Below are 23,098 nucleotides of genomic sequence, written 5' to 3'. Positions count from 1 at the left end.
TAATTGTTGTGTTTTGTTTGGCAAGTAGGTAGTTTCATCATTTGCAGTTGTTTTTTTTGCCTGTTACGATCACATTGACAGTTCTACTTGCCCAGAGCGAGGCCTGTAATCCCAAAGGTGCTACGGAGGAAACAACCGGCTCTCAGTGCTGGAGCTGTTCCAGCGATTATCATGAGGAATGTGAGGTCCTTGGACAATAAGATGGACGAGCTTAGCGAGCTGATTAAGACCCAGAGGGAACACAGTGAGTGTGGTTTGATGTTTTTCATGGAGACACTCACGTTCCCCAGACTACAGTGTCACACTACCTGGCTTCGGGAGTTTTCGTGCAGACAGGGACGTTAATCTAAGAGAGAAGAGGAAATGTGGAGGGACTGCACTGTGTGGGGATGAAACCCAGCGTAGTCCTGGATATTTTACCATAAAGAGATGTTTCTGTGGCCTGCATGTTGAGCTGTTAGCTGTCGATCACACATCCATCTTAGTCGCAGAGAGAAACAGAAACGCTGCTGCTATTTGAATTCAGTTTAAATCAAGATCATATTCGCATTCGTCCATCCGCTGCCACAGAGGTCATCAGAATGACTGTGGGTGTGGTGAATGACTATGGATCATAACCATCCTGCCCATCTGTAGTTATTATTTTATTAAGCTCCCTGGTGTAATATCTTTAGGTTTTGGTTTATAGAGCCGTTCAATTTATTTGAACCTTTCTGAGCTATTTTTGGTACAGTGTACAAATTTACAGGAGAAGCTGTCTTTTATAGCCTGTTCTGGTTATAACAAATGTACCTGGGTTGATTTTCTTTTAATTACCTGCTTCATTTTGTTAGGACGTGCATTATAGTTTGCTATAGCCGTGGTTGCATTGACAGGCAGGTCAGTGGGCTCTCAGCCGTCTGCTAGGTGTCATCTCAGCCACCTCATGCAGTGTTTGTTGTGTTTGTGCCTTTTGGGGAATTTTTTTCAATACAATTATCTGACAAATAATCTGGTTTGCTGTGTGGTTTACAGCCACATTAGCCCCTCCAGTTGGCCTATGTTCCATTTTTGAGTAAAATTGCATCTTATTTTTATGTTAATTAGCACATATTAGCAGGTACTATGTGTCTGTGGGATACTCCTGTTAAGAAAGCGAATGTTTCATATAATTAACAATTTTCACATCAGAAAAATTCATGTAAGAACATTTGCATAGGTTCAGTAATAATAATAATACTGTTTTTTATTTTTATCTGTACTTGTTCAGTTGATATTTTTCCATTTAGAAAATCACTGCTTTCCATTAAAAAAAATAAAATAAAATAGTTCTTCTAATATGTAACTATAAATGTGGCTAAATATGGTTGTGGTGGAGGTGTGGTCAGCTGCAGGGGAGGAGTGGCGCAGTGAGCTCAAGGGGGCGGAGCCAAGGCTGGAGGGACAGGTGGAGATGATTTGCCTAATGAGGTTTTTCTCTTTTTATATAGTAAAGCCGGAGACCAGAGAGGGGGGGGGGGGGTGTGTGTGTGTGTGTGTGTGTGTGTGTGTGCGCGTGTGTGCGCGCGCGCGTGCGTGCGTGCGCGTGCGTGCGTGTGTGCAGACGACTAACTGGAAAGTTAGCGAACATGGTGCCGAACCATAAAAACGTGTGATGCTTCAATAAACAGTCCTCAAGTGTACATCGTGACGATGTGTTGGTTCGATCTTTACAGTGGTTAAATAATATACAGTAATTATAAGGTATTGTCTGAATTATAGACAATGCAGGCTCTTATCTATTGGTTCATCATTCTGGACACGATTTTTATTGTCTTGTCCTGTTTCTGAATTAGTTTCGCATCCCAGAACACAATCCAGCACCAGCCCCAGCTCGTTTGTAGTATTTCATGTTGGAAAAAATGAATATTTTCCACTTTGGCGATTGGAGTTGCAGTTGCTGGAGAATCATCTCAATTCAACTAAAACACATCACAGATTTTTAACTGTCATTTTTTAAAAATATGTTGTTTATTCAAAATGTATCAACTGGTTAGATTTAGGCATTAAAAATGACTTCATTATGTTAAAAAAAAAAAAATCAGGGATTTGGTTGAAATGCAGTGATTTTCTTAGTTTATAGCTGTTTCTGGGTGACTACGTCACATTTTACTAAACTATAAGCATTAAAGTAGACAGTTTGGTGTGGTTTGGTCCAAAGCCTCCTCATTCTTGGTCTTACCTTGCTCGCCATAACTTAAAAAAACCTGGAAATATTCCTGTTGTTAGTATAACCTAACTTTATTTCTCTTTATGCTGTAATTGGAACACCAACATTCTCTTGTGTCTCTCACTTATCTCAATTCCAACAATGTGTCTGCTAGAGGCGGGCAGATTGATCGAGGTATTGATATCAAGGCTGGTATTGGTATCATATTGATACTAGTGTGACAGGATCAATACTTTGTTTCTGTTCCCCAAGTTCAGGATGTAGCCAAATGAATTATGTTAAATTATTGTTGTTGTTTGGAAATGAAAAATGTGCTACTCTCCCCTGCATACGCTGCCTTTAGAGGATAAGAGTCTGTGTCAGTATCACAGTATATACTTGGTATTTGACTGATACCAAAATATGCAGTATCACACACCACTAATGTCTTCACAGAAGAAGTACTACCTACTCTATAAGTAGTTATGAGTACTCACTCATAAATATTTATAGTTTCCAGCGTCCTTCTCAAAAAGGCTTGTCTAGTTTTTCATGCATGGCTGTTTTCATTTTTGCCATTTTTGGATAGAACCACAGTTGAGATGCAGACAGGACATATAGGACAAGAGAAAAGGCTACAACAAGCAACAAAAGTCCCCAGCCAGAGTCAGACTGGGGACGATGCAGTTACATGACATGCTTAGCCATCAGGGAGTCCCTGCATCCTGTTATTTAAATTTCATGGCATGATGCTGGTGCTATAAAATTTTGAAGGACGAATCTAAAAACATAACCGCGGCAGCAGCAGCTGTGGTGTATCCGGAGCCAGAGGGATCCTCTCTGTCAAAGCGGAGCACAGCAGGCTAAAAGATGGACTCTGTGTGAGGAGGACTGAATGATTCCTGAGTGAAATGCTTTTCTCTGTATCTGCTGGCAGTGTGCGCTGAGCAGGCATCCAAAAAGAACTCTAAATCCAGTCAGAAACACCATTGCTTCTCAGTATGTAGCCGCTGGCAGCACAAAGACCTAAAGCAGCTCAGCTTACTGTGTGTTTGTCTTTCATATCTTTTTTTCTTATTTGCAGTAAGCATCCCGCTACTTTTGGATGGCTACCTACCTGGTGATTTGAGAAAGGATGGTGAGGATAGAGCAGACACGCATAATCAAAAACAGGACGTCCCCTTGCTCTTCCTGTGTTGTTGTTTCTTTGCTTTTTGTATTTTAAGTATTGTGGGTTTTTTTGCCCGATGATAACATGTATAATATGTGTGAAATATTTGATCCTATCACTTTGTAGAGATTAGATAACCAAAAACATGGAGCAGCAAATATCAGAGCCTCAGTAAAAGTCATATTTTCTGAACTCAAATAAGATAACAGATGCTTTTGTGTTGTCAGATTTAATATCATTCGGTCTCAGAAAAGCAGCTGATTCTATCACCTTTAGAGCTGCTTGTTACAGCAGCCAAACTGTTGCTGTCCACAGACGTAACACGCTGAAGTGAAAATGAAATTAACCAGGCTTAGTTGAGTTGCTCGAGTACAGACTGTTAGGACCAGTTTCATGCAGTCGTTTCAGATTTACTGTTTACCGCAGCGGCAGCAGTGTGTATCTCAGCAGAAGGACACCTCATGAAAATGTCACATGCAATTAAAAGAGGATGGAGCAGCTCAGGCTCTAAATAATTCAGACAATAGAGCGTGATCTGGAAATTGGCTCCACATACTGCAGTGCTGCACTTTTTCCTTCACAGACCTGATTTTGTTTGTTTGTTTGTTTGCTTTTTGTTTCGACAGAATGCTGCTTGCTGGGATAAATCTAGAACAGCATCATACTTGAGTAATTCTTCATATACACAGTGCCATTTTCTATTTTTACATAGACATATTTACGATTATATTTATTGTGCAAATGATGCCAGAGGCTGACTGGTCACCATATTATCCTCTGTAAACAGCTGGATTACAGTTTCAGCAATCAGACTTCAGAGCCAAGCTTAAGTAAGTAATGATCTTAAAGGGACTCTGACCATCAGGGCTATCTAAGGACTTTTCATGAAAACAAAACAAAGGCTATTTTTTTTAGTGTTTCATAATCATAACATATTGAGTGACTTTCCCACATGGAAAACTTCTCAGATATACACAATTATTATCAGTCATTTGTATGTATTACACGACATATGCCTCATGCTCTGTATAAAAGTGCAGCCTTCTGCATTTTACCTGTAAAAGATGATTTGATGATTCACGTACAAGTTGTGTAAAAAAGAAATTGAGCTGAAACTGACTGTTTTCATTGATATTGTTCACATTCAGCCTTAAAACAAAAGAAATCCTTTCTCTGTGACTTAGGGTTGGACATGCAACTGGCACACTATTCTGTGGGCTGATCATACTTAGAAGCTTTGTGGGTCCCGGTGAACTCAGAAGCGAGTATGGCAGATTGTTGTAGTCACGACACCTTTTGCATTAAAGCCAGCAGCCTTACAACCCACCAATCGAAAACAATACCCTTCTACCTTGCAAAATCAAGACAGGCCTGGCTTTGATGTCTTCCTTAGGCCCAGAAAGCGCTGCCTGCTTCTTGGACAAGTTCACAGACTAACAGGAGGGCACTTTTTAAGTTTTTATTGTTAAAAGTATCCTCAGCTGATAGGGCTGAACAAATTTCTCGAGTCTTGTATACTAATTTACATTGCAGAATCATGGCCCACACATCCTGCAGCCAGGGCAGTACCTGTACCTATTTGTTCATCAGATTTAAAGTGCAAAGTATCCATTTTAGTGTCACAAAAAATTGAGAGTGTTATTAAATGCCAGCTTAGACTGCAGAGCAGCGGGAGCCACACAAAGAACATTGATGGGGTTCCAGGTGCCGTTATTTCAACTTCACCTCTGCAACTCCAACTCTTTCTTAAACTGGAAATCCCTATCACACTCCTCCCTCTTCAGCTGGAAGCATGCTAGACAACATCAACCTAGCATTAGCCATAGCCAAGTGAAGACTGCAGAAAGTGAGTCAAAGTGGAGGCGTGTCATCGGCCTGTTCTCAGTTAGTACCTGTACAACAGGTGCAGAAGCAGGCGGTACTATAGTCTACCCTGACAATAGGGAAACACGTCTAGTATAGCCACCACGTCAGCCCCTGCCAAGCTAGGATATTTGATAAATGCTAGCAAGTTAACAATCCCCTTCTCTACTAAACCAGACACCGGGGCTGCCAGTGATTCACTCGGAGCTGTTGAAAAACTGACACCAAAGAAAGATGCCACCTCATTAAAATACTTTTTCCTAGAAACTGGTTGAGTGAATAGAAGAAGCAACAGCCAAATCTACATACAGGTCAGCAAACCAGCTAATACCCTGCTGGTTAGCCAATCTGAAAAACACAGCAGTAAAGAGAACAATAACAATTTTAGTGGTCTTCTAAGATCTTAAATCATATATATATATATATATATATATATATATATATATATATATATATATATATATATATATATATATATATATATATATATATATATATGAGTTGAAATGTAACTGTTTAACTGGAGCCTAACACATTAGGGTTACTTCACAAAGCAGAAAGCCTGCCTTAGAAAGCTGAATCTGGGGTCACTATATGATATGCAAATTATATAGCATATGTTGGCCTTTGCTTCTTGTTAAAGCTGTCACTTGTGAATCATACAAATTTATAGACTGGTACTGTTCACATAACGAGAGAAGCCTGTGATAAATGAGCTCTTTTAAGGAAATTAGTGGCCTTTTTGCTTTCAGGCTAATCGTTCCCACAGATGAAAGACCAAAGAGAGATATTATCTTGGGATTCAATCCAAGGCCAGTAGTGCAGCTTCAAATGAGTGTTCAAACTACAGTGAATCATTCAATGAGCACTGACTTTTTCTATCATTTCCCCAGCAGCCCACCATGTTCGAACTGGCACCTGCGAGGTGGTGGCGTTGCACCGCTGCTGCAACAAGAACAAAATTGAAGAACGCTCTCAAACTGTCAAGTGCTCCTGCTTTCCCGGACAAGTGGCAGGCACCACCAGAGCTGCCCCATCGTGCGTAGATGGTATGTTCCAGTAACCCAATATTTCATTGGCAGTGTTCACCTTTTTTTTTTTTTTTTTTGCTGATACTCCATCCCACAGATTTTGAGGGAGACTTGCTGAGGTCAGTGATAAATGCCAGTACATACAGTACCAAGTCTACTATTGAAGGAATATGCTAAAAGAGTACAATTTCTTATCAGTCACAGCACAGAGAAATGAACCAACACATATCCCCTTTTTTCAATACGTTTTAGACATTGTTCTGTTTTTGTAGTCCATTTATAAAATGAAGAAAACAGACACACAGTTATATCAGCTTCCCAACGCCTAAGATGGCATAGTTATGACTCGTTTTATTCAACTAAAGCTCAAAATCCTCAAAACACTTTGTAACTGCTTCTGTGCTTGATACATCCTGTGGAATACACAATGAACGTGTAATTAAAACTCATTGAAATATTCTCACAGTTTGAGGTGTCCTGATGAAACCCCAGGGCTTTGCAGAGACTCTCCTGAAGGGTTTTTAAAGTGACTGATAAATGAATGTGACGCTGTCCAATGCAGACTGTAAAGTCGATGACCCAGAAGGTCTCTTAGCATGCTAATGTGTCAGCTGAAGTGGCTGCTTCTCTTTGGTTTGAAAAGCACGGATTTCTGGCTAAACTCTGGACCCAGTCGTGTTTGACCTATTCCTTGACATTTTAGTATTGACATTTTCTGCAAATTAGAGCTGTGAGCCACTGGCCTCAGTTTAAAGCTCCATGGGTGATCTCAGAGAAGAATGATCAGCACTTAACCTTTTAATTATTCTTTCTTCCTCAACCAGGGATTACCTTTAGCTGCACTCAGTGTGAGACAATCTCCACTTTATATGAAGATAAATGAACCTGCAGACATCTGAGAAAACTTGAAGAGATCTGAAGGTGTAATTTTAGAGAGGCAGCTACAAAAGATACCCGAAAACTTTACTGAATGGATTTTGTACTACCATATTGTTGTATAGCCACTTAACAAAACAGGCTTTTACATCTTTGCCTTGATAATCTGATAATGGGCGATTATCAAGGCTTTGCAGTGTCTGCAGTGCTTGCTGGTGTTCACTGTGTTGCCAGTTTTGGACCCAGATTACTCCGCGAGGCTCCTGACTATGGTAGCCGTAGTGCTCCGACAATCCATCAAGCGGTGCAGCTTCGTATCTTACCAAAGTCATACTAAAACATTTTTTGACAGATTTTGAGCGCCGTGTACATCATAAAAGCAGTTCGAGATCAGTAATCACATCCAGAATTCCTACAAAAGACGCACCGGATTATAAGGTGCACTCGATTTTTGTGAAAATTAAAGGATTTGAAGTCAGATCTGCGTGTCTCCAGTGTGATCATTTATAAGTATAAACCCAAGGTCAGTGCATTGATTCAAAGGCATTTTTATGGCTACACTAAAACAATCAAGGAAAAATAAAGCATAACTTTAATTCTTTTTCCCAGATGTTTTCACTCTGAGCTGCCCTCGTGCCTTCACGGCATCATTACCTGTTAAGTGAGATGTATCCCATACACTTTTGGTATGTTTGTTCATCAATACTCCCATTTCATTTCATGAGAAACCTTTGTGGCTTTTTAATAGCTGCTGTTACACAACCACCATCTGCTTGCAGTTGACCTGATGCACTTTTTACACCACACTGCTGCCATAACCCCAGCTGTGTAATTCAAATTGATTCCCTCATGTCATAACTTCTCCATTCTCTGCAATTTAATGGAGTGAGGCTCCAGCGGTATATGTGGATTATAATACCCATTCTCTTCATTAGGAAGTACACTAACAGCAGTGAAGGGGGTTGTGGAACGTGGATAATGACCTCTGTAATAAGCCAAATTTAAATAATGTCTTGTAGAACTCAGCATTAGCGGTTTAATGCTCACTGTTGCAGAGGCAGATGAGTTGGTGTTCTCAATGCAACTCAGTGATTTCCATTTACATGACTGAAGTCACATCTGTTCGTAGTTCCTGTCCCACCCTTACACGTGGATCAGATTTGTCACAAGATTGTTTGAATACCTGAAATAGAGGTGAGTGTTGCCAGTCAAAAAGCAAATCTTACATCATTTAAGACAGCTGTCGGAAGGTGACATGGCTTGCTGAGAGACAGGTATGATGATTTGATTTATATCCGATGGGAAGCTTCATCTCAGGCTCATAACGTTGTGTGGAAATGTTCTTGAGACCTAAACAAAAACGGTGTCGAAATGAAATTGCAAAATAAAATGCAAATGACTTTTAATATAAAAACAAAACATTTATGAATTCTAAATGTGTGATGGTAAACATGGTTTTCTTCTTTATTAGTTAGCAATATTCAACAAAGAATCACCTACTTTAGGTTTTTGAGTACATTGTGGCAGACATGTTTGTGACACGGCTGCAGGAGAAGCCGATGCAGCTCATCACACCGCCCTGCATAAATAGTACTGGGTCCTGAGTGTGTGGTTGTTGTGGGTGATGTGTGCAGCTGGCAGCGGGAGAGCTGCAGCTGAGTGTGTGAAATAATAATAAAGTATGCTGAAAATGATGGAAATGTGGCGAGTCTGCCGTGGATTTATTACAAGCATTTTTTCTTTTACCTTATTTTGACATGTTAAACCAACTGTCTGACTAATCAACAAAACCACTGCGAGCTAGTGGTTGACAAATGGCCCAACAGGTCTGTGTGTGACTGAGGTCTTTGTCAACAGAAAGATAACCAACCATGAACATCTGAAGAGTGTGTGCAGTGGCAAATCTTTATAAATGCAAAATAAATTAAGAGAAGAGTTTGCCTTACACTCATAATCCATTACAGCCATCTTGTTCCTGGTTATTTGTTACCTGTTTGTGTTTGACTTTTAGTGGGATTGTTGATTATGTCCATCTATAAATATATTAACTACTCTTTTTTAAAACAGTATGCTAAGTTAGCAAATCTGCAGGGACACAATGTCAGTGAAATGTGAAATGAGCTCTGGATTAGCAGCTAAACCAACTTTATCATTCAAAAGTGAAAAAAAGAAATAAGCACGACAGTCTAGTCCTTTATCAGTATTTCCTAACCATAATACTGTGAACAAAGAGATTTCCACCTATTTGTTCTTTGACCTTTATGTCTTTTTGTTAGCGTCAATAGTGGAACAGAAGTGGTGGTGTCAGATGCATCCGTGCCTTGATGGGGAGGAATGCAAAGTTCTTCCTGATCTGAAAGGTTGGAGCTGTGCTACAGGAAACAAGATCAAAACCACTAAGGTAAGGTTAACCCACAAGTCTTCACTGGTGCCACATCCAAACCTGTTGAATCTGACCTAACCCACTTCAGCTCTACAAGGTCAACAGGCTGCGGCTTCTATTACCGTCGTCTCTTCTGCCTTTACCTAAAAACTGATGTTTGCAGTCGGTGCTTGGACCCCCTGGGGCCTGTAATCAATGGGCTGCCATGTCTCCTTAGCACTTTCAGGCCACTTCAAGCACCCAAACTGGCCAATTACTCACTCCAATTACCTGCTTTTAACGTTGTAACGTGATGCCCGTATCCTTCACTGTGTTATGATGACCCGTAGACTTCAGTTCTGCCTCTCTCCATGTACTTAATTATTTAAACTGCCTGCACCACACCTGCCGGGAGCCGGGAGCCTGGAGCCTGGGGCTATTGATTAAGGGATTTGTCGAGACCTCAAAATGGGATTATTTTATATTATATATATACATACATCTTTGTAATCATTTTTTGCTTTTAGTGGTCCAGGCTTCTGAGATGAGTGATATCTGGGAACAGATTGAGGTAATTATCACGTGGTGACTGTATTTTCTTTTGTTGTTTGACAGATTTCTGCTGACAGAGACCAGCTTTGGTAACGTCAGATGCTTCACAGCGGCGTCCAGGTGATAAATCTGTTATTGTTCTCCTTATTATATTTGATGTTTCAAACATTTACTTGTCTCAATTCATTAGAATCCTCACTTTCATTTTGAACATAAAGAATTTTCAAAGATGGCTCATTTTTACGTTATAGTCAAATTATATTATTAAGTACATCTCTCTCAGTAACGTAACCACACTAGAGAGTTGAATGAGAAGAGGTTTATGATCCAAACACACAACAACAACCTGTTCAAAGCATCAGCATTTCCCAGCGGATTTTTCTTGCACACCTTTGAACTCAGTCAGAGAAACAAGTTTCTTAAGTTTCAGATCTTTCTGCAGGCTGCTTAAAGCAGCGGGGGGTCACGCTTTCTTCTTCACCTTTGCTTAGCTTTTCGGGAAAACAGCACAACATAAACTAGGAACTCAGCTATTCTGACCTGTATGGTTGTATCATAAATGCATCGAATGCACCCCAGAAGCACCTCGAGAGTTCAAAATATAAACCACGCAGCGACGGGCTACCACAAAGCTCGGAACCCAGTGGGGAATAGAGTCGGTTTGGAGCACGTCTCAGCAAGAAAAACAGTGTCTGACATGTAAATATGCTGAGACGCAACAATGACTTTTGCACATTTAGAGCCCCAAATGGCAGCAAGAGGTAACAGTTTAAACTGTATCTTTTATACAGATAAACACAGACATCCTCAAAGGTGACAGCAGTAACCTGCGCTGCCTGCGATGCGTTATACCGCAGGGATGAGAGGGAAAAAAAAACTCTAATGTGGGCTAGTGCCGCTTTTTTATTACACTGTTTATAGTTCTCTTATAATTTTATATTTTTAAACCTCTGCTCATCCTCCACATACTCGATTCACGATTCAATTTGAACAGATGAAAAAGTCTGCAGCATCTCACGCTGAGGAGAATCATTACTCTGGGAGATTTGTGTTTTGTTCTTGAAGTCGTTGTAGGACTTTTGTCATGTAATCTACCAAATGACACTGATTGTAAGTTATTGTAGAAAAATGGCAGAGAAAGTAAAAGAAAGAGAAATAAACACCTTCTGGATTGCTCCTAGGATATGCTCAGGCAAATGTTATTGTACAGTACTTTTAGACTCCTTTATTTGTTCATCTATCATCCGTCTGCTTATGATCACTCATTTATGGATTGAGTTAATGGTAATTCACTTCTCTTCTTAAGGTATAGACTACATTACTTTCAGCTCAGGGTAGAAGTAGGACACCATCTCTTTGCTCTGTTGTTCAGTGGATGTGCGTATGGAGAATAGTGCCATGTTACCTGCAGGATTTGATAAAGTTGGGGGGAAAAAGTCCACCTTTACTGCTTCCATAGGAATTAAGAGTACAAGTACCAGCCAGGTGATGTTAATTAAATGCACTTGATTAATTGATCATCTGCAAGTGTGAGGACCTCTATAACAGAACCATATTTGGTACCTTGTTGGTCTATTAACGTGGATGTGAATGCTCCAATCGTCCGAGGAGTGGACACACCAGCAAATTCACACCAAGGTCAGACTGTGCAGTGTTTAGAGAAACAGCAACATCTCAGACTCTGAGTTAGCATATTAAAGGTTTATTTAATGACAGTACAATTAGGAAAAGACTTAATGAGCATGGCTTGTTTGGAAGTGTTGCCAGGAGAAAGCCTCTTGTCTCTAAAAAGAACATGGCAGCACAGCTTATGTTTGAACAAACCACAAGACCTCTGCATCAATGTCCTTTGAACAGACGAGACCAAAGTGCAGCTGTTTGCCCATAATGCACAGCGGCACATCTGGTGTAAACCAAACACTGCATATCAGCACAAACACCTCATATGAACTATCGAGCACGGTGGTGGTGCTGTTATGATTTGTGCTCGTTGTCTTGGACAGCTTGCTGTGATTTAATGGGCCATGTTCTGCTCTGTATACCAAAATATTTTAGAGCAAAATGTGAGTAAAGCTTGGCTAAAACTGACTGAAATGCTGTGGTGGAACCTTCAGAGAGTTGTACATAAATGAATGGATGCAAACCTCAATGAAATGAAGCAACACTGTAAAGAAGAGCCTCCCACAATGATGTGAGAGGCTCATGAAACCATACAGGAAATAGTTACTTCAAGCTATTACTGCTAAAGGTGGTTCTACAAGCTGCTAAATGATAGGGAGGACTTAGTTTTTTACAGGACTGCACACAGTCATGTGAAAACTTTCTTTTTCACGACTCGACATAGTCATTTGCACTGGAAAGAGCTTTTTCTGGTATAATAAAAGCACCCTTTGCCTTGCATTCTTCTGGGAGAAACTCATGGCACTAAACTGCTCTTTTAATTGGAAGAAATTAAAAGTGGGAATATATCAGCTAGCTCACCTTTATCATCAGGAAATAACTAATGTTCCCATACAGAGAGAGGCAGAGACATTTCTTTAAACTGATCACTCAGCATTGCCCTCGATCTCTCACAGTCACCATCTTTGGGTCTCAGCTGCTGGTGCTAAAAAGCTGCATGCTTTGAAGTAGACTACACTACAATACATCACATGACCTTAATAGAAAGCAGAAGGTCTGTAGTTTTGATGGTATTTCAAATGATTTGGGGATTTCTAAATATCCTGATATACCAGGCATATACCATAATATTGTCAGAGTGCTTGAGCCTATTTGTTTTTGCCTGTGGATCTGACTATGATAAAGAGTAAAACACAGTGAATCGTTATATGCTGATATTTCCATTGCTATGCTGCCACTGAGATAAAGTGATGTTTTTTTTAACTGAAACTTCGAGGCCTGCTTAGATTTCAGAGCCATTACATTTCAGAGAGTGAAAAATTGCTATGACAGTCATGAACGTCACCCCGAGTCCTTGAAATCTTAAAACCCTGAGCTACATCATTTTGTAAGGAATGATAATAATAACTAGCGGGACCAATAACTACAAAGCAAACAATGTAACTGTGAGAGCTGAGCTGCAGATCAATACTTGTTTTCACTCACTGATCTTTGGTTAGCTGCAAACACTGTTTTGAAACACTTTTAACTATGTGACTTTTTTTTCAGCTGTGGCTGAAAATGCAAGCCATTCCTAACCCTTTTTTGTTTTTTAAATATTGCTGCTTCAAAATTTAAATGTAAATTTTTAAGAGGACAACAAGATTTTTAAAGACATCAGCTGCACAGAGTTGGATACAAACGGAGCCCACCCTGAGGTACAATCCTCCCCCCCCTGATAAGAGCCTGTTTTTTCCTTACCTGTGTTGCAATCCAGGTTTTAATATCATTAACGCCTTGAAAAGTGAATACTGAAAGTTTTCTTCTTCTCCCACCCTGCTACATCCTTGATACTAATCTGCTATGCTTCTACCATTTAAATAAGCGCAGAGTAGCACCACACCTATAAATTTCCCAGAAGAACAGTGACTACGAGTTTTGATTTGTGGCAGAAATTGCCCAATAGTCCAGAGCGTGAAACTTAATTTGGAGAAAGGTGGCTCTGTGGTGCCACCACTTTCAGTTTCTGCTGATTTTACAGGCTGATTCACACATTAAAATCACTCCCTGTTCATCTTTAAAATGGCCATCCTGCGAAAACCCCGGTCATGGTAGTTAGAACACAAAACATATTGCAGGAAAGGACACTGCAGTGTTCCAATTACACAGCTAAATGACACAAACATGAGCCCTGTACCTGCTGTGTTAAGACTTTGAGCCAGCCTTTCTTCATGAGCTGAATAGAAATGAAGCTTTTGCCAGTTAAATTAGCACTTGCCAGCCACCAATTAAATTAACACAATACTCAGGGAAGACTTGGTTTTTCCTCTTAGGATTTTCGGCGGTGTTTGAGACACTCAAATCCTGGTAATGATCCACCTCCTGAGTTGAAACGCAGCGTAGATCCATCTCTGAAGACAGTTTCTCTCCTGACAAGAAATGACTTTGCTCTTTGTCATTTCAGCCTGAAATTATTCTCAAATTAGTACCACATTAATCACAATGACAGCCCTGAATATAAATGGCTCTATAAAAAAGAGGGAAGAATTTATCTCAAGCTTGTTCAGCGACCAGCAAAGTGGTGCAACCACCTGAACTTATGGAAACTCTTCACTCTCTGCTTGATGTGATTATGCTGGTTTTCTTGTCAAGTGGTGGCCTGATGGTTCTTGGATTGTTTTCCTTTCCTGCATAATTGTGGATGATTAAAATAAAACTATGCATCGCCATGCTGCTCTGCCCAATTCTTCATCAAACAGACCATTTGTGAATTAATCTAACCAGGCTGTCAGAGCTGTCTGTTTCCTGTCAGAAGTTCAGCATCAATAATGGGGGCCTTACAAGTCCGCCAATGGCTTCCTTCAGTTCGTCAAACCTACGTGGCGCCTGACAGGCGGTTGGAATTGATAGGGGACGTCGTTATGAAGGTTGTTATGCTAGGCTCCTCGAGTCTTTTCCAGAATGTACTTTTAGAGGAGCAGAGGAGCTGCCAGTCAGCTGCCGAGCTTCATGACAGGCAATTTAATCTCAAGGAGAATGGAGGTCTTTGCAGTATGTCACAGCGGAGAACTCGGAAACAACCCACCAGCATCTTATTTCCTCATGTTGCACTGTATGTACAGCACTGTGATAACAATTTATGCAGATACAAAAGGCTGTTAGTTTTTAGGAACAGGAAGAAGACTAATCTGAAAGAGCTCCAGATGTGTTTCACATCAGCAGGAGTTGCTGCACAGAGTTTTGAACCACTGGCAGAAGTGGCTGCCAACTGCTACTAACAACTGCAGCAAGTATCCAGTATTTTTATATAACACTACATCTCATCCATCCATCCATCTGCTTCTCAGGGTTGCTGGAGCCTATCCCAGCTGTCATAGGGCAAGAGGCGGGGTACACCCTGCGCAGGTCACCAGTCTGTCGCAGGGCTAACACACAGAGACAGACAACCATTCACACTCACATTCACTCCTATGGGCAATTTGGATTAATCAATTAACCTATCCCCACAAACTGCATGTCTTTGGACGGTGGGAGGAAGCCGGAGTACCCGGAGGGAACCCACGCAAACACGGGGAGAACATGCAAACTCCACACAGATAGACCCCGGCCTGATGGTGGAATTGAACTCAGGACCTTCTTGCTGCAACAGTGCTAACCACCATACTGCCCACTACACCACCACTACATCTAATGTTATGTTAAATGCTTGCTCTTCTTCATGAAAGGGGAATACCAGCCAACTTGGTCCAGTGTGCACTACACTCAGTTTGAATGTTGTGGTGATTATATTGTAGCTCTCATATAGCCTTGAAAATCTCTGGCTCTATACAGACCAGTTTTTTAGTCCTACCAGTTTAATCTTTCATTATATAGTAAATGCATAAAAAGCACACAAACCTTATGCTCATTTATTGTACAGGAATAATTTAAAGAGTTTTCACATTTCATAGCACAAGTAGGTAAAGGGATTTTAGACCAAATGTTATTACCTCCACCAAGGAGGTTATGTTTTTGGTAGGATTTGCATGCCTGTCATTCTGTATGTAAACATGATAGCCTGAAAATTTTTGAATAAATTCTGAGGGGTGTAGAAGGGGGTCATGCTAGGCAAAACTACTACTAAATTTTACCTTACATCCATCACGGTCTTCAAGGTCAACTTTAAGTGATGAAGCATGAACCCTGCTTCCGAGTCCAAATTACTCTGCGTTTATTAAGGCTGTTGTGCTTTTAACATTTTTAATGTTTTCTTTCTTAATCTATTCAATCTGAACAAGCCCCTAAAAACATTCAGTGATCACTGCCGGCCTCTCTCGCTTTTTATTACCACTGTTCATTTTAAAGCTCAGTTTTCAAAACCTTACCATGTAATTATGTAGCTGTACATGGTAGCTAGCCACCATGTAACACATCATTATATACCAGCTAGCCCGACTTCAGTAAACCTAGAAACGTCACTGCTGTTTAGTTTTCTGTCTTCACGTAGCAGAGCTGTACGATTGAATTTTTCAGAAATCTCTCCGTCAGAACATGCTATGTCATGTTTAGGTGGAAACTAGCGAGCTAACTTCCTGCTAACTTCTAACTCTGGATGTTAAACTTAATTGTTACACCTGGTAAAGCAGCAACGCTGATCATTTTATTACGGATGAAAGAATTTAGACAGTTTTTAACTCTCAGTGATGCTACAGTGTTCATTTGACTTTGGGACCTGAAGCGGAGTTTGACAAAAATTGACAAAAAGCCTTGAAAAAAGTCCATAGAAATACTTGTTGGGTTAATTGTTGGCTGTGAATTAGCTTTAGATGTGGATGTGAGAGGTTGGGGTCGTTTTGACCCACCTCTTGCGCTATAGCATGTGGAATAAGCTCCAAACCTGTGACCTAAGCACTAGATAGACTTAATATAATTCATTTATAGATGGTCCGACACTCCCCAGTTAACAGTTAGATAGTAGATAGCTATCACATGATTGCATTATTATTGTTTGACTACTGCTCAGCCTAAGCAGTGGTAATATTTTAAAGATAATTTCTAATTTTTAATATAAGGCTACTGTTAAGCATTTTATTGGCCTATTTTTAAACTAATTACACAAAAAAAAAGCTAAAAAACCTAACAAAGAAGTTAATAAAGGAAACAGGACTAAAAGAAAATGTAAATACTTAAAGCATTTTATCTGTTTAGCTGATATCTGTCCACTTATGCCCACTAATTAATTACCTTAAGCTGAATCATCCATTGCTATAGGTGAATGCAATTAAATGTGACTGTGTTCTCTAGCTGGAGGTGGAAGATAAACTCCCCACTCCTTTCTGTCTCACACACTGTGTTTTTACAGAAGTGAAGAGCGGCTACCTAATCCTTGGCACCTATTCTGTCTGTGACACACAATTAGAGCTATAGCAACGGGATGTCGCCATATTATTCAGCTGCAATGTTTCGCCCGACCTTGCTGATCTCAGTCACTGAGTCTCACAAGTTTTCTTGCAGAAACCCAGCTAGACGGTTAGCACATGGCAAAGATTAGCATCAACAACTTTCCAGTCTAGAAGAAACAATCCCACTCTCTGAAGCAGTGGAAAGCTACTGTTACCATTCTTACTTTGAAAACCAGGCATGATTTCTTTCTGAGGGTATCTACTTTGGTGGTAAGAGTTACTAGGTGCTTCAGCCACTGGTATCCACCCAATTCACTTGAGCACATGTCCATCCACATTTGCCTTTCGATGGCCATTTCAAAAGGACATAACATCATGCTGATAAACAATATTTACCGTTAGTTTAATTCTTTTTTCACCTTTTATGTCTCTTGTTGCAACCTTAATTGTACAGACCCCTGGATTATCCATGTGTTTATGGAGACATTCTTTTGTGCACTGGTGCACAGTCATGTTGGAACAGGAAGGGGCCATCCCCAAACTGTTCCTGAAGCATTAGGAGTTTGTTTCACTGGAACTAAAGGGCCGAGCCCAACTCCTGAAAAACAACCCCACACCATAATCCCCCTCCACCAAACTTTACACTTGGCACAATGCAGTCACACAACGGTCATTCGACTGGCAACCACCAAACCCAGACTCGTCCATCAGATTGCCAGACGGAGAAGCATGATTCGTCATAGAGAACACAGCCCTGCTGCTCTTGAGTCTAGATGCAGTTTGCATTGTGCTTGCTTGTTAAGCTTCCTGCTTTCTCTCTGTTTTGTTGCTATGTTAAAAAGCAGCTTCTGTCAGGTTTGAAAAAAATGTTTTGCTTGTGTCCATTTAGCAAGTTCAGCAATCATGATGATTGGGTCATTTTTAGAGCCTGCCTCAAGTGGCCAATGTAGGTACTACAATTTTTGGCACTTCCACCCTGGAGGCTGTTACTTGGATGGTGCTGAATGTGCCAGGGTTCTAGTCCTATAAATCATATAACAGGTTATGTCATAGCTACACAGCAATGTCTTGATGCATCTGGACGTAGCATTTCTCCAGATGAACAGAATCAACCTACACAGCGATGTTCTTGTGGGGCTTTCAGACCATTTTAAACATTTTTCTTGTGAAGATGAAATCTGTTTCCTCACAGTGTCAAACATCAAAAGTAAGCAGCAAGAATGGAAAAATCAGGGCTTCGAGATTTGAATAATGCATCTGATTCTGTTGTTGCTTTGCCAACATCTTTGACATGTCAATCAGCGTAGGCGGGAGCATTCGGTTGATAAAGTTTAGTTTTATAACTGGTGGCTATGCTTTTCAGTTCTGTGCAGTTCCATTTTTTTTCCTCTTGTGACCTCAGACAATTATATACTGTATGTCTATATATATAAAAAATAATGTTATGTTCTGTAACTCTTTCATAGGTGATGTTTTGATGATTCTGCAGCTGTCCTGGCTCTGACTTTGTTTCATTAGGTTTCTCTTCTGATTTAGGTTGAACCAACAGTTCTGGCCCGCGGGATCATCAAAGGAGAAGAGAGTAATGCAAAGGACCTTTCTGTAAATAGAGACATCCTTTCTTCTGGAGTGCAGTTAAACTTTGGAAAACTTTGAATGCTTCTTCCTGAACTCTATGGACATCAAAAAGAGGAGCAGATCCCATTAAAAGTACTGATCATTCAGCGTTCCTTTTCAAAGGACTCCGTATGACTAGCCTTACCGGACAACAGGATTTAATCTGACATTGTGCTGCTTGTAGTAGAATACAACGGTGAACTTTGCCTATATGTTATTTATAGAGTAATACCTCGTTCACAGGTTTTTTTGCATCACATGTTGTCCAGGGTGAACAGCAGGTCAGTATGTCGTATAAGCATTGCAAATATCGAACACAAAATGCATCGTGGCTTTCTTCTCTAACAGAGTGTACTTTGAAAAGTTTAATATGGGTTAAATATATTTAAATGGGGTGGTTTTCATAGAGATACACAGCCACAATCAAGAGGAATTCAACCCAAACGCTAAAACAAGGACATGTTACATGAAACCAGCACTTTAAAAAAAAATGGCACCAACTGGTCAAACCTACCAGCTGTTACCAGACAGCAAGAGGAAACCATGTGTGGTCTGAAGGTCCTCTGAAAATCATCCTGTCATTTCAAGCCACTTTTATCAGTTTAAAATATATTGTTTATTATTATCATTATTATTATTAGTATTAATCTTTTTTGGAATATGGCTCTGGAGTTCGAATTTTTGACAAGAATTTAGTGTAAATTAAACAGCATCTGACAGCAGCGGTCCTGAAGCTGTTTTCAACTAGTTACTCAAGTATGATTTTCTGATCACCTTTTAGTAGGTATCGCTGACACTTCCATTGTCTGTGTAAGTGATGACATCAGTAATAAACTATGGTTGTGTAACTAAAGCCACGTGTCTTTGAACCATCTGTATGTGACAGTGACTGAAAGGCTCCACAGTGTAGTGGCTTACACATTCACCTATCAGGTCTCTGGGAAGAGACACAAAGCTCTTTGGGGTTGGATCATGAGGGGCACCTGGTGTTATGGCAGCTCCTTAAACATGGCAGTCCCCTTTCTGGACTTTGGAGATTTTATGATTTTTTTTTATATGATGTTTTCTAAAACTGTGTCCCTATCTCTTCTGAATAAACCGGCACAGAATTTCATACAAACATTCGTGGATCCCACAAAATGTTAAAGGTAAAGTGTGTTAAATGTCACCAGTAGAGGTCAGTAATTGCAGATTGCAGTCAACTCAATTCTGTTTTCTTACCCCTACTTATTCAAATGCACAATCCGAGCTACAGTGGCCGCTGTAGGACGAAACAACTTGGGTTCATGACAGCCTAGACTGAGTCTGCTGTTTACTTCACCTGTCAGGATCTGTCCACATCTATTGGACTGATGGCCTCCTGATGGCCTATGTAGATGAATCCGTAAAGCAAACGTCTGTCAGATGACAGTGAGGTGAATTGTTGGTGATAGCCTGAACTTTGCTGGTGTTGTTTGCTGTTAGCCGGCAACTTTCTTTGAAGTGGATTTAACAAGGTTGGACTCTTAGTTAATAAATTAATATGATATTAGAATCAAACTGTTTATCGGAGGCATAACATTAGCTGGCATAATATTAGCTTATAACCAGATGTTGTTTAGCCAGCTGGTTGTCAGCTGTCCCAAAATGGGAGGGTTCCAACTTTAGCTCGATAGATAGATGTTGAATGGTCATATATAGTTTGAAATAACTTTTTGTGACCTCAGAATTAAAGCTAACATATAAGGTACACTAAATACACTTTACCAGTTAATTATTTATGTACTGCGTGCGACTGGTTTCTTAACATGTACATAAAACATGATTATGCAGAATGGAAATCCTCATCCTGGCTACTATATTCAACATGGCAGCTACTTCTATGTTTTTAAATTTATGAGAATGCATCAGTTGGTTGGAAGACCAGATTACATGATCAGTGTATATTTATGATTACAAAATTCTCATTTCTGTTAAACAACCTACATAAAAAATAATTTTTCACGTACCTTTAAAGATTTTTCTTCTAGTGTCACCATGATGTTACCATTTGTGTCTAGAGATGAAATGTTTTAACAACTGTTTGCTGTGGAAAAGTGGAATTCGGTGCAGACACTCACTATCTTTGCAGACTGCAGTGAAACCACTCTAGCTGAAGTGCAGAATTTTTGTGTGGAAATTCCTGCAGACTCTTCTTTCAGCTTCTAAATTAAAATGGTAAAATGGCGTTTGCACTCATGATAATGTCAGGGGAAGTAGGCCATTCACAGATGTCCTTTCTTACATTCACACACATACTACTAGAAGTACTCTGCTTTAGCTGAGGGAACCTCCTGGATAGAGTGCACAGGAAGCAGCACAGACAGATGAAGCCTACCTAACAGATAACTGTCTATGCTATTCTAACATTTGCACAATCGGACATAACACAGACTGTAAGAGGAAGCTGTCGGTTTAACACCATGTGTTGGACATTTGCATTTTCACACACAGCTCTGCCTAAAAAAGTTCGGTACTGCAGGGCACATGTGAAACTTACGTTAGTGTTATAACTGCCATGCTTGCAACAACATTTAGCTTAGTGCTCCACTTTGCCTCGAGTAAGTGAACTGGTAGTTCTATAGCACTTTTCTGCTCTAACTGAGCACTCAAAGCACTTTTCATTACAAGCCTCATTCAAGCCAATCAAGCACTCTGTGCAAGCATAAGAAACATTCATGCACTCACACACGGATACATGCATTGGGAAGAAGTTGAGGTTTGGTATCCTGCCCAAGGATGCTTTAACATGCAGACTGGAGGAGTACAGTAGGAGACAACCTGCTCTGCTTCCCAAACCACACTTTTAAAATACAGCTGCAGTGCTAGGGGTCATTTTAAAGTGCAAATGTATATGCCCAGAACAGTCCACAACCTCCTGATGAGGCTGCAAGTAATTTACGCAACACATTTCACTTGTAATTTGTAAAATTAGATATATTTAAGAGTAGCCACACAGCCAGAATTCTGACTGTTAGCCTCCTTTCATTGTATTAATGTTTCTTTAATCTTACACCAGCAATCGGAGGGAAACAGAGGAGCCACAGGGAAATCGGACAAAACTAAATATGTTCTGTAAGTTGTTTTTTTTATAATTGTTTTGATATGAAAGATAACATGAAGTCTCACAACACTTGTGTGAAAGTGAAATATAATAATAATAATAATAATAATAATAATAATAATAATCAATATTAAAATAATAATAAGGATAAGGATTTAAGGATAACGCCACACTCTTCTCGCTGACAATTCCAGGTCATCTATAATTTATTTTTTGCAAATAATAATAATAATAATAATAATAATAATAATAATAATAATAATAATAATAAAATCTCCTCGCATAACAGATACATTTAGAGAAGTGTAGGAAGGTCTCTTTCTCCTCTTATCTGCATCGTCTTCCCTGTTTGCGGTGGCAGCATTTTCCTATAGTAGCAACAACTCTGGAGCTCCTCCTGTCTGGTCGCCCTTCCCTTGCCCCCAACAAAAAACCGACTCTGAGCACAGGTGGATGTTGGGGTGGCGGTGGGGTTGAGAAAAAAAAAGAAGCAGTGGAATTGACACGTGATTGGAGATTCTGCAGCTCAACTTGAACACCAAAGCTGGGAGGTGGTGTTTGGAAGATGAGGCATGTTAGTGTTCATGACGAAGCACAGCTCACGTTGCCTGCCTGAACTAGCTCGCTGGATTTTTACAGTTTATTTTAGCCTTAAACTCAAAGCACTTTTTACACTTTTTAATGTAAATCTAATCCAGTACAACACTTCTGCTTTCATAATGTTTATTATATTCAAATTGTGTTGCAGCTGTTTTTGCTGATTCAGCTGCTCTGGGACTGTTGACAGAATTGATTTGCACAGGATGTGCAGTGGATTTTAAAACAAATGATCAACAACAACAACAAAAATTGTTACATTTACTGTTCAGGAATAACTGTCATTTTTATACAAAGTTCACCATTTTCAGAGGCTCAAAACTAATTGGACAGACTACCATGAGTTTCAGTGTAAGGACTGTTTTAAATACTTGGATGAATATCTTTTCAATCAGACCCCATGGACATGACCGAATGCTGCATTTCCAAAATCGAGATGCTCTGCCAGGTCTTTACTACAGCCACCTTGTGTTGCTGCTTGTTTGTGGGTCTCTTTGCATTTGTTGAGACTGAGACATTGACAGAACATCTAATTTCTGAGTTTGAGCAGAATTGGAGATTTTATCCTGCTACTTCTGTCAGCAGTCACATCAACAATAAACACTAGTGATCCTGTTCTTCTTATGCAATAACACTGCCTCCACCATGCTAGACATATAATGTGGTTTGCTTTGGATCATGAACTGTTCCTCTCCTTTTCCATGATTTGATCTCATGATTGTAGACTTTGACAATAACACGCTTACCTCTCTGGCAGTGTTCCTCACACCACGGTATTCACCACTCATCCAACGTGTGAA

General features: G+C 40.0%; 1 protein-coding gene across 2 annotated transcripts in view; it reads left to right on the top strand.

Annotated features, from left to right (window-relative positions):
* The window catches only part of tafa2 (TAFA chemokine like family member 2), a 94,512-nt gene extending 75,077 nt beyond the window's left edge, over positions 1 to 19,435 (top strand). Inside the window, exons 3-6 of one of the 2 annotated variants that reach the window (XM_026146769.1) lie at positions 6,098 to 6,250; positions 9,385 to 9,509; positions 10,086 to 10,142; positions 18,539 to 19,435. In XM_026146769.1, the coding sequence (XP_026002554.1) occupies positions 6,098 to 6,250; positions 9,385 to 9,509; positions 10,086 to 10,115 (308 nt within the window). In that variant the 3' untranslated portion in view covers positions 10,116 to 10,142; positions 18,539 to 19,435. Of the gene's footprint in view, positions 1 to 6,094; positions 6,251 to 9,384; positions 9,510 to 10,085; positions 10,143 to 18,538 lie in introns of both variants that reach the window. The other variant, XM_026146768.1, reaches the window with a different exon arrangement.
* The last annotated feature ends 3,663 nt before the right edge of the window (positions 19,436 to 23,098 follow it).

Source organism: Astatotilapia calliptera, chromosome 17, assembly GCF_900246225.1.
Source record: "Astatotilapia calliptera chromosome 17, fAstCal1.2, whole genome shotgun sequence".
Taxonomy (NCBI): domain Eukaryota; kingdom Metazoa; phylum Chordata; class Actinopteri; order Cichliformes; family Cichlidae; genus Astatotilapia; species Astatotilapia calliptera.
This window is presented reverse-complemented; position numbering and strand designations above follow the sequence as displayed.